Source organism: Phacochoerus africanus, chromosome 15 (assembly GCF_016906955.1).
Source record: "Phacochoerus africanus isolate WHEZ1 chromosome 15, ROS_Pafr_v1, whole genome shotgun sequence".
In the NCBI taxonomy this organism is placed as follows: Eukaryota; Metazoa; Chordata; class Mammalia; order Artiodactyla; family Suidae; genus Phacochoerus; species Phacochoerus africanus.
In genome coordinates, this window is record NC_062558.1 from 60,392,264 (window position 1) to 60,405,717 (window position 13,454).

Consider the following 13,454-nt stretch of genomic DNA (forward strand, 5'->3'; position numbering starts at 1 on the left):
CAACCCTGAGGGGGCTTAGTCCCAAGGCTTAGGTGGCTGGCCCCAGGCTGTCACGCCTGGGCCAGTGACACATTACATGCCCACGTGGGACACTCCTGTGTTCTGTAAGAGCAGCCCGGCTCAGGGAACCTCAGTCAATGTGTAACTCAGCTGTGTACCAGCTCCCTCTGTTCAGCAGCAGCAGCGTGCATTGCATCGATCCCGCTTCCTGGAAGGAGCCCAGCGTGAGTCGCCTGGCGCCTGTCCCCCTTGTGGGCCGGCTGCCTGAGGCCCCCACCCCCTCGGCCCAGCCAAGTGATGCAACCCTTCCCACCGCCTGGGCACAGGACGGCCTGGGAACGGCTCCATCCCCACCCCTCAGACATAAATAGGCCTCGGTGGCCAGTAGCCCGGCCAGGAAAGAGGCCACCCTTGTCTCAGACGAGAGCTTAAGGTAAGGAGGAACTTCCCCAGGCCCCTCCCCCGCCCTCTCCCTGGTCCCCACTTGTCTGCTGGAAGGAGAAAGCTGGGGGCTCTGTGGGGAGCAGAGAGCTGCTGGGAAGCTGTGGCTAAACGGCACCCAGGAGCCAGGAGCGGGGGCCAGCGGTGACCTGTGCCACAGGGAACAGTACCACTGGAGACAAGGAGAGGGCCTCCCGCCCAAGAATGGACTGTGGCCCTGCCCTAGCCCACCCTGCGGGTCACCAGAAGCTCTGCTCCCCTCAGCAGCAGGCAGTGTCTCCGCTCCTTCTGAGCTGGCTGGGTCCTGGGGGCTGGGCCAGAGCTCCCAGGGCCCCTCTGGCTGGAGGAACAGCAAGCCTTGTGCAGCCAGTGAGCTGGGGGGAAAAGAGGGCAGCCTCAGAGAGCCGGAGCTGCATCCCCACAGACCCAGGGGAGGGGTGGCCTAGCCTCCTCCAGCCTTTTTTTTTTTTTTTTCCAGGGCTGCACCTGCAGCATATGGAAGTTCCCAAGCTAGGGGTTGAATCGGACCTGTGACTCTTGGTCTACACCACAGCCACAGCCACAGCAACGTGGGATCCAAGCCACGTCTGTGACTTACACCGCAGCTTGAGCAAGGCCAGGGATTGAACTGACATCCTCGTGAATACTGGTCAGATATATTTCTGCTTGTGCCACCACAGGAACTCCCTCTTGCAGCTTTTTGAGGCAGTGCCATCCCTGGTCCTGTGCTCACGGCCTGCGTCTGCGCAGTCAGCTCATCCCTCTGTCTTCCCGAACCTCAGTTTGTTTGTCAATACTATGGGGCCAATGGCAGTGCCTTGTTCCCTTGCTCAGGAGCCATGTTGTGCATCAGGAGCTAATACAACATGAAAGTGATTTCTAACGTTTAGGGTAAACTAAAAAGGCAATTTCTTATTATTTTTGTTCAAGAGTGGTATAGATTGGTGTTTAAGTGTGTGGACTATGGAGTCAAAGGGCCTGTATTTGAATGAAATTCTATCTTTCACCAACCAGCTGTGTGACCTCGGGCAAGTCTCTGAACCTCTCTGTTCCTCTGCAAAACAGCATGAATTAATTCATTAGCAAATACTTACTGAGGATTTATTATGTCCCAGGCACATATGGGGGAATGTGGGAGGTATCAGTGAACAAAACAGAGCAAGAAGCACACTCCCTCGGGATTTGTGTTCATGTGGGAGGAGACAAGCAATAAACACTAAACATAACAAGTGAACAAATGACTCAGTGATACAGAGTGTTACGGGCGATTGTGCTGCAGGGAAAGGGAAGAAATGTGACATCCGGGGTCAGGGAGGCCCAGCAGGAAGGCCAGGGCTGCTGTCAGGTGGGAGGCCTCCACGTCTGAAAGCCTAGAGCAGTGCCCGCAAGGACAAGCCTTATACATGCCTTGGTGGTCCTCGTCGTTATCCTGAGCATAGACCCCGAGGAGGAGGGAAGCCTAGAAGGAGGGGCAGGCAGAGGAGAGAGCCCGGGGAAGGCGGCATGAGCCTGGGACCATGTGTGCCACCTTGGAACCGGGGCCGCAGCCATAGACCCCGATGTGGGGCAAGCGCTCAGGCCTGTTGCAGGGCCTGTAAAGAGGCGAGTCTCTTCTGTCCCTTTTTCCTGCGTCGTGTGGTTCCTCATGAGAACAGTCATGAGGATGGAGTCAAATACCCTGGAGGGAAGGTAGGTTGGGGGCTGAGATCAGAGGTCAAATTTTCTTAGGCAATTTGGCGACTAGCGCAGAGCAAACAGTGTGGGGAGTTGGACACCCTGCCTCAAGAGCAGCTGCAGTCACCACCCTGGGGAGAGGACAGCAAGCCAAGAGGGCAGGCACGGCCTGCAGGGAAGGTGGAGGCATCCAGGTGGCCTGGGGTCAGTGGTGACCGCAGCTCCAAGGAGGCGCAGGCCAGCTCTGGGAGGACCGGGTGAGGGAGGAGGGGCGGGGAGACTGAGACGTAACCTGGTAGTAAGGTCGGTCCGCTCCTTCCCGAAAACTGAAGGGGTGTCATAGAAAAGTGTTAGAACTGGAGTTTCTGTTGTGGTGCAGTGGTAACGAAGCCCACTAGTATCCATGAGGCTGTGGGTTCCATCCCTGGCCTCGCTCAGTGGGTTAAGGATCCAGCGTTGCCCCAAGCTGTGGTGTAGGTCACAGACACGGCTTGGATCCTGTGTAGCTGTGGCTGTGGTGTAGGCTGGCAGCTACAGCTCTGATTCGACCCCTGGCCTGGGAACTTACATATGCTGAAGGTGTGGCTCTGAAAAGACCAAAAAAAAAAAAAAAAAAAAAAAGCAATTGTTAGAGCTGAATGAGCCCATACAGGGAACATTCTTCCTCTCAGCCAAAACCATCAGACATCAGAATAAATAAAATAAATGAGCGGAGCCAGCCCAAGAGCCTTCTCCAGGGTCTCAGTCTACTCTGGAGCTCCCAGCCAGGTGAGGCTGGAACAGGTTGGCAGGGATCTTGAGAGAGAAGGTGCTGGAGACTGTGCTGCTCACCCTGGGGGACCTGCATCCAGGGAGAGGGTCTAAGCCATTGCTGCACAGCTGCATCTCCTGGCAGCACCGGGCATGGACCCATGAAAGTGGGCTGTGGGCGGCGGGGCTGGGCAGGGGTAAGCAGGAGCCAGACAGGGAATCTGCTCTGCTGGAAGTTTTCCAGCTGGTGTGGGGGTTGGGACAGGTGGGGGCGACCATGGTGCTTAACCCCAGCTGCAAGTAAGGACCACCCGAAGACTACAAACCCCTCCCCAGGCCACTTGGGTAGCATCTCTGGTGGTGAGACCAAATCTTCATGGAGCCTAAAGCTTCTGGGTGAGAGCTGTGAGCTCTGGAGGCTGAGAAGAACCTGTGAGAGTAAATGTAGGTGGAACTGGACCTCTGTCCCAGCCTCACTGTAAGACCTCAGGAACATTTCTTCAGATCTCAGGAGTCCTCTTTCTGTGTCTGCAAAGAAGTGAAACAATTCCTTCCTTCCATGACCGTGTAGCCGTTAGAGTCTAGTCTGTGGAAATGGGCTCTGGTGAGCCGTCTATACCACACGAGTATGAGCTCGCCATTTTTTTTTTCTTTTTTTTGCTTTTTTGGAGGGCTGCTCTTGCAGTATATGGAGGTTCCCAGGCTAGGGGTCGAATTGGAGCTCTTGCCACTGGCCTACACCACAGCCACAGCAACGTCAGATCTGAGCCATATCTGCGACCTACACCACAGATCACGGCAACACTGGATCCTTAAACCACTGAGCAAAGCCAGGGATCGAACCCAAAACCTCAGGGGTCCTAGTTGGGTTTGTTCCTCCTGAGCCACAACGGGAACTCTTGAGCTCTCCTTTCTTAAATTACACTCCTTTGCTAGGAAACGAGGAGCCTTTCCCCAGTGATATTACACAGCTAGATGCTTCTTGCCAGGCAGGCTTACAGCACAGGAAACACCTCTGTGAGTGTTAGTCATGTGTGTGAGTCGTGTATTCCAAACCGGTTTACGACCTACCCTGGGGCTTGGAGGCCCCTAAAGGCCTACCGTCTGCCACACGTCTGTTGTCGGGGAAAATGTACAGCCATAGACCCATGGGCGTATTTGTGCTGTGGGCTCCCACCACCAGCACCTCAGCCTGGGGTCTTAAACCACAGAGATCTATTTTCTCATGATTCTGGAGGCTGGAAATCCAAGATCAAGGTTGGCAGGGGAGGCCTCTTTCCCGGGCTTGTCCACGATCGTTTCCACCCTGTGTCCTCATACCGTCCTCCCAGCATGCGTGTCTGCGTCCTGCTCTCCTCTTCTTCTAAGGACACAGACTGGATGAGGGCCCACCCTGATGGCCTCATTTAACCTAAATTACCTCTTTAGAGACTCTGTCTCGAAGGACAGTCACATTTGGAGGGACAGGACGCACCTGGACTTTGATGATGAAAACAATCAATAAACAATGGATAACAGGACCAGAAAGGAGTTGTCTTTGAGCCCAACTTAGGACTAGAGCAGAGACACAGAAGCAAGAAGTCTTTGAATGGTGTTCCGCCAGACTACAAAATGGGGGAGGCTGAGAAAAGCAAAAACTACAACATTGCATAAGTGGCTTGTCAAGAATTAGGAGTGGAGCTGGCAAGACATCAGGGTGCTTGTTAAGCAAGAATTGGTTGGGGTCCAAAATGGTTGCACAGTTACAAGGAGAGACCTCAAGGCCATAAGGGGACAGCTGCCAGCAGATGTTGTTTTGAGAATAGCTGGTGGTGTCCTTGAGTTTGATCCAGTGCAGGAGATTCAAGTTCTCAGTAGTACAGAAACATATCTGAACCCAGGGCCACAATGGCCACCCAGCTCCATTTTGGATGACTGAATTGAAGTCGCTTCATTTTGATTTTTTTTTTTTTCGGTCTTTTTAGGGACACACCTATGGCATATGGAGGTTCCCAAGTTAGGGGTCTAATCGGAGCTATGGCTGTCAGCCACAGCCACAGCCACAGCCACAGCCACACCAGATCTGATCCGTGTCTGCGATCTATACCACAGCTCACAGCAACGCCAGATCCTTAACCTACTGAGTGAGGACAGGGATCGAACCGAAACCTCATGGTTCCTAGTCGGATTCATTTCCGCTGCACCACCATGGGCACTCTCATTTTGGTTTCTAAATGCATGCTTTCCTGCCATAGTTAAAGCAGATGCACAGTGCATGTTTGACAGGCCGCATGACAAGCTGTCCTTGTTAGCACGTTCAAGCCAAACCACTTGAACCAGAACGACTTCCCCAAACCTCAACATGTGCAAATTTCTTCCATCAGCTTCAACATATGAATTTTTAACTTTCTGCATAAATATCATGATACTTTATGACTCAAAATATTCCCTTAAAATAAGGTAAAATATTCCGTATTATTCTTTTACGAAACCTGTAACTATTGGCTAAAGCATCCTATCATTGATGAACACAGGTAAAAATAATATCGGCCACTCACATGTTCTTGAAGAATGCTTGCAATATTGTGAAAACATTTGTTTACATTCTTATTTGACTTAGTATTTTCCCGTAGAGCTTTGAATCTCTTCTTCTCCTGGAAATTTGTGGAATGTGGATGGATTTCTCCTCCGCAAACTGGTTGTAGGAAATTGCTAGAGGGCGCTTAATAACCCCCTTTCCCCCTTCACAAACTCTTCCAGGGTCGCAAGAGTGAACCCCATCGGAGATGGCTCCTGCTGGCCTGAGCCTCGGCGCCGCTGTCCTTGGCCTCTTGGCCTGGGCCAGCCTGGCCGCCGGGGACCGGGTTTATATACACCCCTTCCACCTCCTCGTCTACAGCAAGAGCAGCTGTGAGCAGCTGGAGAAAACTGGGGCAGAGACGCCCACAGACCTGACGTTCGCGCCTGTCCCCATTCAGGCCAAGTCGTCCCCCGTGGACGAGGAGGCCCTGCGGGAAGCGCTGGTTCAAGCCACCGAGGGGCTGGAGGCCGAGGACCGGCTGAGGGCTGTGAAAGTGGGGATGCTGCTCAATTTCATGGGCTTCCACATGTACAAGACGCTGAGCGCCACATGGAGCGCAGCCGGCGGGGCTGTGTTCTCCCCGGTGGCTCTCTTTGGCACCCTGACCTCCTTCTACCTGGGCGCCTCGGACCCCACGGCCAGAAGACTACAGGCCTTCCTGGGCGTCCCTGGGGAGGATCAGGGCTGCACCTCCCGGCTGGACGGTCACAAGGTCCTGTCTGCCCTGCAGACCATCCAGGGCCTTCTGGTCACCCACGGTAGGGCCGGCAGCCAGGCCAGGCTGCTCCTATCCACAGTGGTCGGCCTGTTCACGGTCCCCGGGCTGCGCCTGAAGCAGCGGTTCGTGCAGGACCTGGCTCCCTTCGCCCCTGTCACCCTCCCACGCTCCCTAGACCTGTCCTCGGACCCAGATCTCGCTGCTGAGAAGATCAACAGGTTCATGCAGGCGGTGACAGGGTGGAAGATGGGCACGCCGCTGACAGGGGTCAGCCCAGACAGCACCCTACTCCTCAATACCTACGTGCACTTCCAAGGTAAGGCCAGACCTCAGGGCTCGGCCCCTGGCCGGCCAGCATGGCAGTGGTTCTCCGTCTGTATAGATTCGCGTCCGAGGTCTCAGCTGGGCTGAGCAGGGCTACATCTGGGGATGGGCAGTGTGGCAGATGTGGAGAGGCACCTGGAGCCACCCCACTGGGCTCCTTGGATGAGCATTGGTTGAGCGCCAGTCTCCCCACCCGCTGCCCTACTACGTGCAACTCCTACACTGCATCTTTTCATCCCCCTGTGATGCAGTGAGGAGGTGTAACCACCTTTGTTTGCTAGTGAGGGGACAGACTCAGAGAAGCAAAGTGACTGCCTCTGATGGCACAGCCACCTTGGGGACCCCGGGTTCTACACTCCCACCTCTTGGCCTGTGACCCAGCTCCACACTCAGCTGTCCACTGAGAAAGTCTCTGATTCATGCGAAATGAACCAGTGGGTTTGCTTGAATTATTTTCATATTGGGAGGGGTTATTACCAAACCCCTGAATACACAGGTTGTTCATTCCACTCAAAAATTACTGTTGAGGAAGTAAACTTGCAGACTCCAGCCGATGTTTCAGTGGGGACCTGCAGGGGGGCTGCCCTGGCACCAACCCTGGGTTGCTGGCTGCGGTTAAACAGAAGAATGGATCCTGCAGGTCAATGCTTTGGCCACAAACCCACCCACGAAGATACTCTACAACCGTGCCTTGAGGCTCAGAGCACTTGGCGAGGGGCGTCCCCGAGGACAGGATGGGAGGAAGGCCTGGGGGGTGGCGGAAGCCTTCAAAGTCAGGGTGAGGAACCAGAGCAGGGCCAGCTTTGTTTGTTTGGCCTGATGTCAGAAGGAGAGAAGAGACCAGAGTTAGGAGGGCTGGAAGAATGGGTCTGGGCCAGATTTGGAGACAGCTCTGGGTTTGAGTTTTCCTGGTCAGTTCCTAGTAGGGCAGGATCCTTGAGTTGGCTTCTTTTGTGGGCCTTAAGGCAGGTGACAGGTGTAAGTCCCAGGTTGGGGCCTGGTGTGCGCTGTTGCTGGATTCTGCAGGAGGAAGGCTTGATGGGGGTCCTGGGGCCAGGAAAGTACAGAGCAGGCGTGGGGAAGGCCCCAGCCTGCCCCTCCGCACAGCGGAAGCCCCCTGCTCTCTCCTGACTCGCCCTTGATGCTCTCCTGCCTGGTCCCCAGGAAAGGTGAAGGGCTTCTCCCTGCTGCCGGGGCTCCAGGAGTTCCGGGTGGACAACACCACCTCAGTGTCGGTTCCCATGCTCTCGGGCACTGGTACCTTCCACTACTGGAGCGACGACCAGAACAACCTCTCAGTGATCCGCGTGCCCCTCAGCGCCCATGCCAGCCTGCTGCTTATCCAGCCACACACCTTCGACCTGCACAAGGTTGAGGCCCTCACCTTCCAGCACAACTTCCTGACCTGGATCAAGAACCTGTCTCCCCGGTAGGGCTTCCGGGAAACTGCTGGGGTCGCTGTGCGGGGACGGGGGTGTAGATGGGCACCTGCATGGGGTTGGCTTAGCCCTGGTGCCAGCTGGGGAGGAAGGGGTAGTGACGGGTCCTCTGTCATCCACCCACCACCTGGCGATCCCTCCTAGGACCCAGCTTTCCTCTGGGCCCAGGGGAGTCGAGGGGAGGAGGAAGCGTGCTTTTCCTCATGCTTCTATTTCCCTCAGGGTTCTGAAGTGCCCGTGCATGCAGTGTGCCCTCAGAGGCGGGTGGGGAGCCCATTCTGCCCCATGTGATCTGCTGCATTCCAGCAGCTTCCTGGGACTCACTCCCTAGAGACTTGGGGTCCCTCTCACAGCCCTGGGCTGGGGCTGCCTTGGGTGCCGCCTTGGCCCCAGAACCCCACCCCCAACTTTGCTGCCTGACTGGTCTACCCCACTTTCCTACTGTGACAGAAATAAATAACCCCTCCCCTGGGACTCGCATCAAGCCCATAGCAGCAGGGCGCATACTGTGCTTTGAGACAGGCACTTGGGCACAGAGGCCTACTCAGCCCAACACTTTTTTTTTTTTTAATTTACAGTTGCACCCTAGGCATTTGGAAGTTCCCAGGCTAGGGGTCAAATCAGAGCTGCATGCAGCTGCCACCTAAGCCACAACCATAGCAATGCAGATCATTAACCCACTGAGCAAGGCGAGGGATCGAACATGCAACCTCATGGTTGCTAGTCAGGTTTGTTACCACTGAGCCACAATAGGAACTCTGAGGCCAACTCTTTTGTCTTTTTGCCTTTTCTAGGGCCGCTCCTGTGGCATATGGAGGTTCCAAGGCTAGGGATCTAATCGGAGCTGTTGCCGCTGGCCTACACCACAGCCATAGCAATGCCAGATCTGAGCCACATCTGCGAGTTACACCACAGCTCATGGCAATGCCAGATCCTTAACCCACTGAGCAAGGCCAGGGGTTGAACCCGCAACCTCATGGCTCTTAGTCGGATTTGTTAACCACTGCACCACAGCGGGAACTCCGAGGCCAACTCTTTTTAAGTCATTTAAAAAAACTGTGGTAAACATATAACATGAAATGTACCCTTTGAACCATTAAGTGTTTATCTCCATGGCATCAAGTACCTCCTCACTGCTGTGCTGCCATCAGAACTCCAGGACTTTTTTTTTTTTTTTTTTTTAGGGTCACACCTGTGGCATATGGAGGTTCCCAGGATAGGGGTGGAATTGGAACTACAGCTGCCGGCCTATACCACAACCACAGCAACACCAGATCCAAGCCTCTCTGCAACCTACACCACAGCTCACGGCAACGCCTGATCCTTAACCCACTGAGCGAGGCCAGGGATTGAACCTGCATCCTCATGGTTACTAGTCAGGTTCACTACCGCTGAGCCACAACAGGAACTCCCAACTCTAGAACTTTATCTTCTCAAACAAATTCTGTCCTCCTTCAACACTAACCCCCCATCCCCCTCTTCCACCTTCCCCGCCTCCGAAACCCCCATCCTACTTTCTGTCTAAGAATTCCACTCCTCTGGGGACCTCCTGCAAGTGCCAGCATGTTGTATTTGTTCTTCCATGTCTGGGTTGTTTCACTTGGTATAACATCCCCAAGGTTCATCCAGGTTGAGTCACGTGTCCGAATTTCCTTCCTTGTTGAGGCGGAGTGACATTGCGCTCTATGGATGGACTGCATTTTGTTTTTCTGTTTTCTGCTGATGGACACTTGGGTCACTTCCACCCACCGGCTATTGTGAATAAGGCTGCTAGGGACATGGGTGTGCGAGCGTTTGGTACAGCCTTAGAAACATCCAGGGACGCCCAAGGAAGGCAGAGGTTCTATGTGGAGGTGAATGAGCTGACAGTGATAAGCGTGGCACAAAGGCTGACACTGTACCCTCCCCCCGCCCCCAACATGGGGAGAGCACCTCTGAAAGGCAGTTAGGAAGACACGGCACAGGATTTTAGAGGACGGCATTTTAAAATCATCCAACAAATATGCCTCCAATGCACCCAACCTGAAAAAGGAAAAGGAAAAAGAACAGACCCATATTCACAGCCAGTCCCTCCTATCCACCCCACCAAGGTCATGGCTGTTAAGCACTGTGCTTTCTTCCCACAGGATCTCAAAGGACGTCAAGGTTTTTGTTATTGTAATTGTGGCCGAAAAATTTCCCAAGACACCCAAACTGGGTGAGGGTGGCAAATGTCCCCTCTTTGGGGACATGCCACCTGGCTTCCCAGGTCTTCTGTGAGCCCTTTCTGTGTGGCCCAAGGCCTCACAGCAGGAGCCACCCAGGATCCTGGGATCAACAGTGGGTCTTTTCCACAGGGCCATCCGCCTGACAATGCCCCAGCTGACACTGCAAGGGTCCTATGACCTGCAGGACCTGCTGGCCCAGACCAAGCTGCCCACGCTGCTAGGTGCTGAGGCAAACCTGCGCAAAATCAGTGATGATGACCTCAGGGTTGGAAAGGTACCGGGTGGCTGGTGTCTGTGCCCAATGTGGGCTCTGTGTGTTCACGGTGTGGGAGGCACAGGTGGGAGGGACTCCGGGGAGGCTTGGGAGGGGGGTACGATGGAGAGGAACACAAGGCCAGGTGGGTGTGTGTCCAGGTGGGGGAGAAGTGAGCAGCGCTCTGTGGAGCGGGCAGTCCGCTCCCCACAGAGTTCTGTTCTGTGGCTCTGCCCAAGGGCTCGATCCTCCCAGATCCTGCAGCAGAAGTGGGACGAGGACCTGAAGAGCAGGTCCCTGGACCGGCTGCTGGCCCTGTCATTCGGCTCCTGGCTTCAGGGGAATATTCAGCAGGAGACAGACTGTCCCAGGGATGATGGATAGGCACTGGATTGGGGGGAAGGATGGCTCCAGTTCTGGCCTTGGCGCCCTCCGTGCCAAGGCAGCAGAGTAAAGCAGGCCCTGGAGGGCTGTGGCCCAGGGCCCAGGGAACTCCGCCTAGGACAGAAGGGAAGGTGGCAGAGGGTGTGCGAGACCCTCACGTTATGGGAGTTGGGCCCGGTGTGGGTGGCCAGGCTGGAAGAGGGTTTTGCCCTGGCCTGAGCCTTCTGGAGTGACCCAGGCTTACTGTTTGGCAGGTGCTGAACAGCGTCCTTTTTGAGCTCAAAGCAGACGAGGGAGAGCAGCCCACGGAGTCCGCCCTGCAGCCGGCCGGGCCCGAGGCCTTGGAGGTGACGCTGAACAGCCCATTCCTGTTGGCCGTCTTGGAGCGAGAATCGGCTGCCCTGACCTTCCTGGGCCGTGTGGCCAACCCCATAAGTGCCGCCTGAGGCCTGGCCCTGGCACCACCAGGGCCACCGGCGTGCCACCACCAGTCACCACCCATCTCCATTCTCTTCCATGGAGTCTGCCTAGAGCCAAGAGCGGCGCTGCTCTGAGAACCATGCTATGTACAAAGGGTGGCAGCTCGGGGCAGGTGCTGGGCAGAGCCGAGTCTGGCACAGACCCCATTCCCCAAAGAGCTTGAACACACCGGCTTATTGGTGAAACCTGAAACACATTCCCTTTTCACTGAGAACAGGCATTGGGCTTTAAAACAAAAACCATTTTTTTTCATTGCCCCATACTCACCTTTGGCTTATTGAGTATGGCAACCTGCAGGAAACCACAGTGCCTTCCTTTCTCTAAATTTCTTGGTATTTCTTTCCCCTGATACTTGTGGTTTTTGAAAAACACATCATGAAAACACAAGCCTGTGAATGTATGTTAGACTGTAATCCTGCGGCTGGTTATCCCTGTGTTATTAATAAATGTCTTGCAACAATAAACAAAAAGGAAACACTCTTTCACTTGGCAGTTGCAGGACAAACATGCGGAGGTCACTGACAGGCTGTACCCACAAAAGGGCTTTTGGGAGTTGGAGCCGTGTTTGGATGGGGTTTCCATGGAAGCACAGCCTGTTTTCAGCTTCGCAGGGAGAAGCTCTGGGTGATGGTGACCAGCTGGGAAGGACGGGGGCGGGGACAGCTGGCATTTCCTCATCCTGCCCAGACACCTTGGACTGCTGCTCACACTGTGCCTGGGAGCGGAAGACGGAGAAGGAAATCTTCCCCTCTCAGTGGGATTAGACCTGCACCTTCTAAATCTCAGGCAGAGCCTGAGACGGCGGTGGCCCTGGCAGGTCTGTGCTTCTCGCCCATGAAATGCAGAGTCAGTACCTCCTCTCCCTCTCATAAATACTGAAAAGACCAAGCAGGCTTGAGAAAGGAGACAAATGGGCTCCAGGCTAGACATCTACAACCAGCCTCCCGTTTATACTTCAAGGGAGAAATAACAGCAACAGGGTAAATAGCGGACTTTGCCTCCTGTGGATTAAGACACTGGTAATGGCTGGGGCAGAGAGCGGCTAAGTCCTGCTTGAGTAAAAGACCAAGAGGTCACATATTTCTCATCCTTGGGGTCAGGGAGACCCTGACTGTACATGTGCAGAGAGACTCTTTGGGGTCAAAAAGGGAGGGGTGCTACCCCATAACAGGTGTTGTCAATCTTCCCAAAACCCCCCAGGCTGGAATCCACCTTTGCTAAAAGATGTGCACACATACCAGGTAGGGCCCTGGGTTTGAACAGGTATGAGAAACACAGCAAGGTAACTGGCCAGAGGAAAACAAAGACCCTGAACAACTGCCCCATATAAGTGATTAAATTACCCCTTGGAAGGCTCCCCACCAGCAGGCGCATCCATCCACACTCTGTTCTGTTTCTCTTCTAAACTGCTTCCCATCGTGCTCTTCCACGTGTGCTGTGCTTGTAGTAATAAACTCTATGCCTGTTTTTACAGTTTCTGCCTCCTTGAAACATTCTTGTTTTCAACAGGGGGCAAGAAATCAGGACAATTCTTTTTTTTTTTTGTCTTTTTGTTGTTGTTGTTGTTGCTATTTCTTGGGCCGCTCCCGCGGCATATGGAGGTTCCCAGGCTAGGGGTCGAATCGGAGCTGTAGCCACCGGCCTACGCCAGAGCCACAGCAACGCGGGATCCGAGCCGCGTCTGCAACCTACACCACAGCTCACGGCAACGCCGGACACTTAACCCACTGAGCAAGGGCAGGGACCGAACCCGCAACCTCATGGTTCCTAGTCGGATTCGTTAACCACTGCGCCACGACGGGAACTCCAGGACAATTCTACTTTTAGCCTCTAGCTGGTCTAGTGGCCAGGATTCCTGGTTTTCACCCAGGCTGCCCAGGTTTGATTCCTGAGCAGGGACTTGAAATCTCACTTCAAGCCATCACTCACTGTTGTCTGCGTGAGATCAGGCTTGCAGAACGGCCACAACTGATAAGGGCCAAGCAGCATGTGTAGGCAGATTTCTGCCTCTTAGCAACATGCACTGAAGGCTCCTCCACGTCTTTTTCTGGCTCCATAGCTCATTTCATTCAAGTGCTGAATAATATTCCACTGCCTGGATGTTAATTTATCCATTCGCCTAACCAAGGACGTCTTGGTTGCTTCAATTATTTCTTTTGTAATTATGACTTAAGCTGCTATAAACCAGTGACAGGTTTTTGTTTAGACACAGATTTCCCACTTT

At 54.3% G+C, this 13,454-nt stretch overlaps 1 protein-coding gene across 1 annotated transcript; it reads left to right on the plus strand.

Moving 5' to 3' along the window:
- The first annotated feature begins 310 nt into the window (after positions 1 to 310).
- On the plus strand, positions 311 to 12,703 carry AGT (angiotensinogen). Its single transcript, XM_047761221.1, has 5 exons — positions 311 to 433; positions 5,605 to 6,459; positions 7,632 to 7,896; positions 10,243 to 10,387; positions 11,005 to 12,703. The coding sequence occupies exons 2-5, from the start codon at positions 5,631 to 5,633 to the stop codon at positions 11,194 to 11,196; spliced, it is 1,431 nt and encodes a 476-aa protein (XP_047617177.1). The 5' UTR covers positions 311 to 433; positions 5,605 to 5,630; the 3' UTR covers positions 11,197 to 12,703.
- The last annotated feature ends 751 nt before the right edge of the window (positions 12,704 to 13,454 follow it).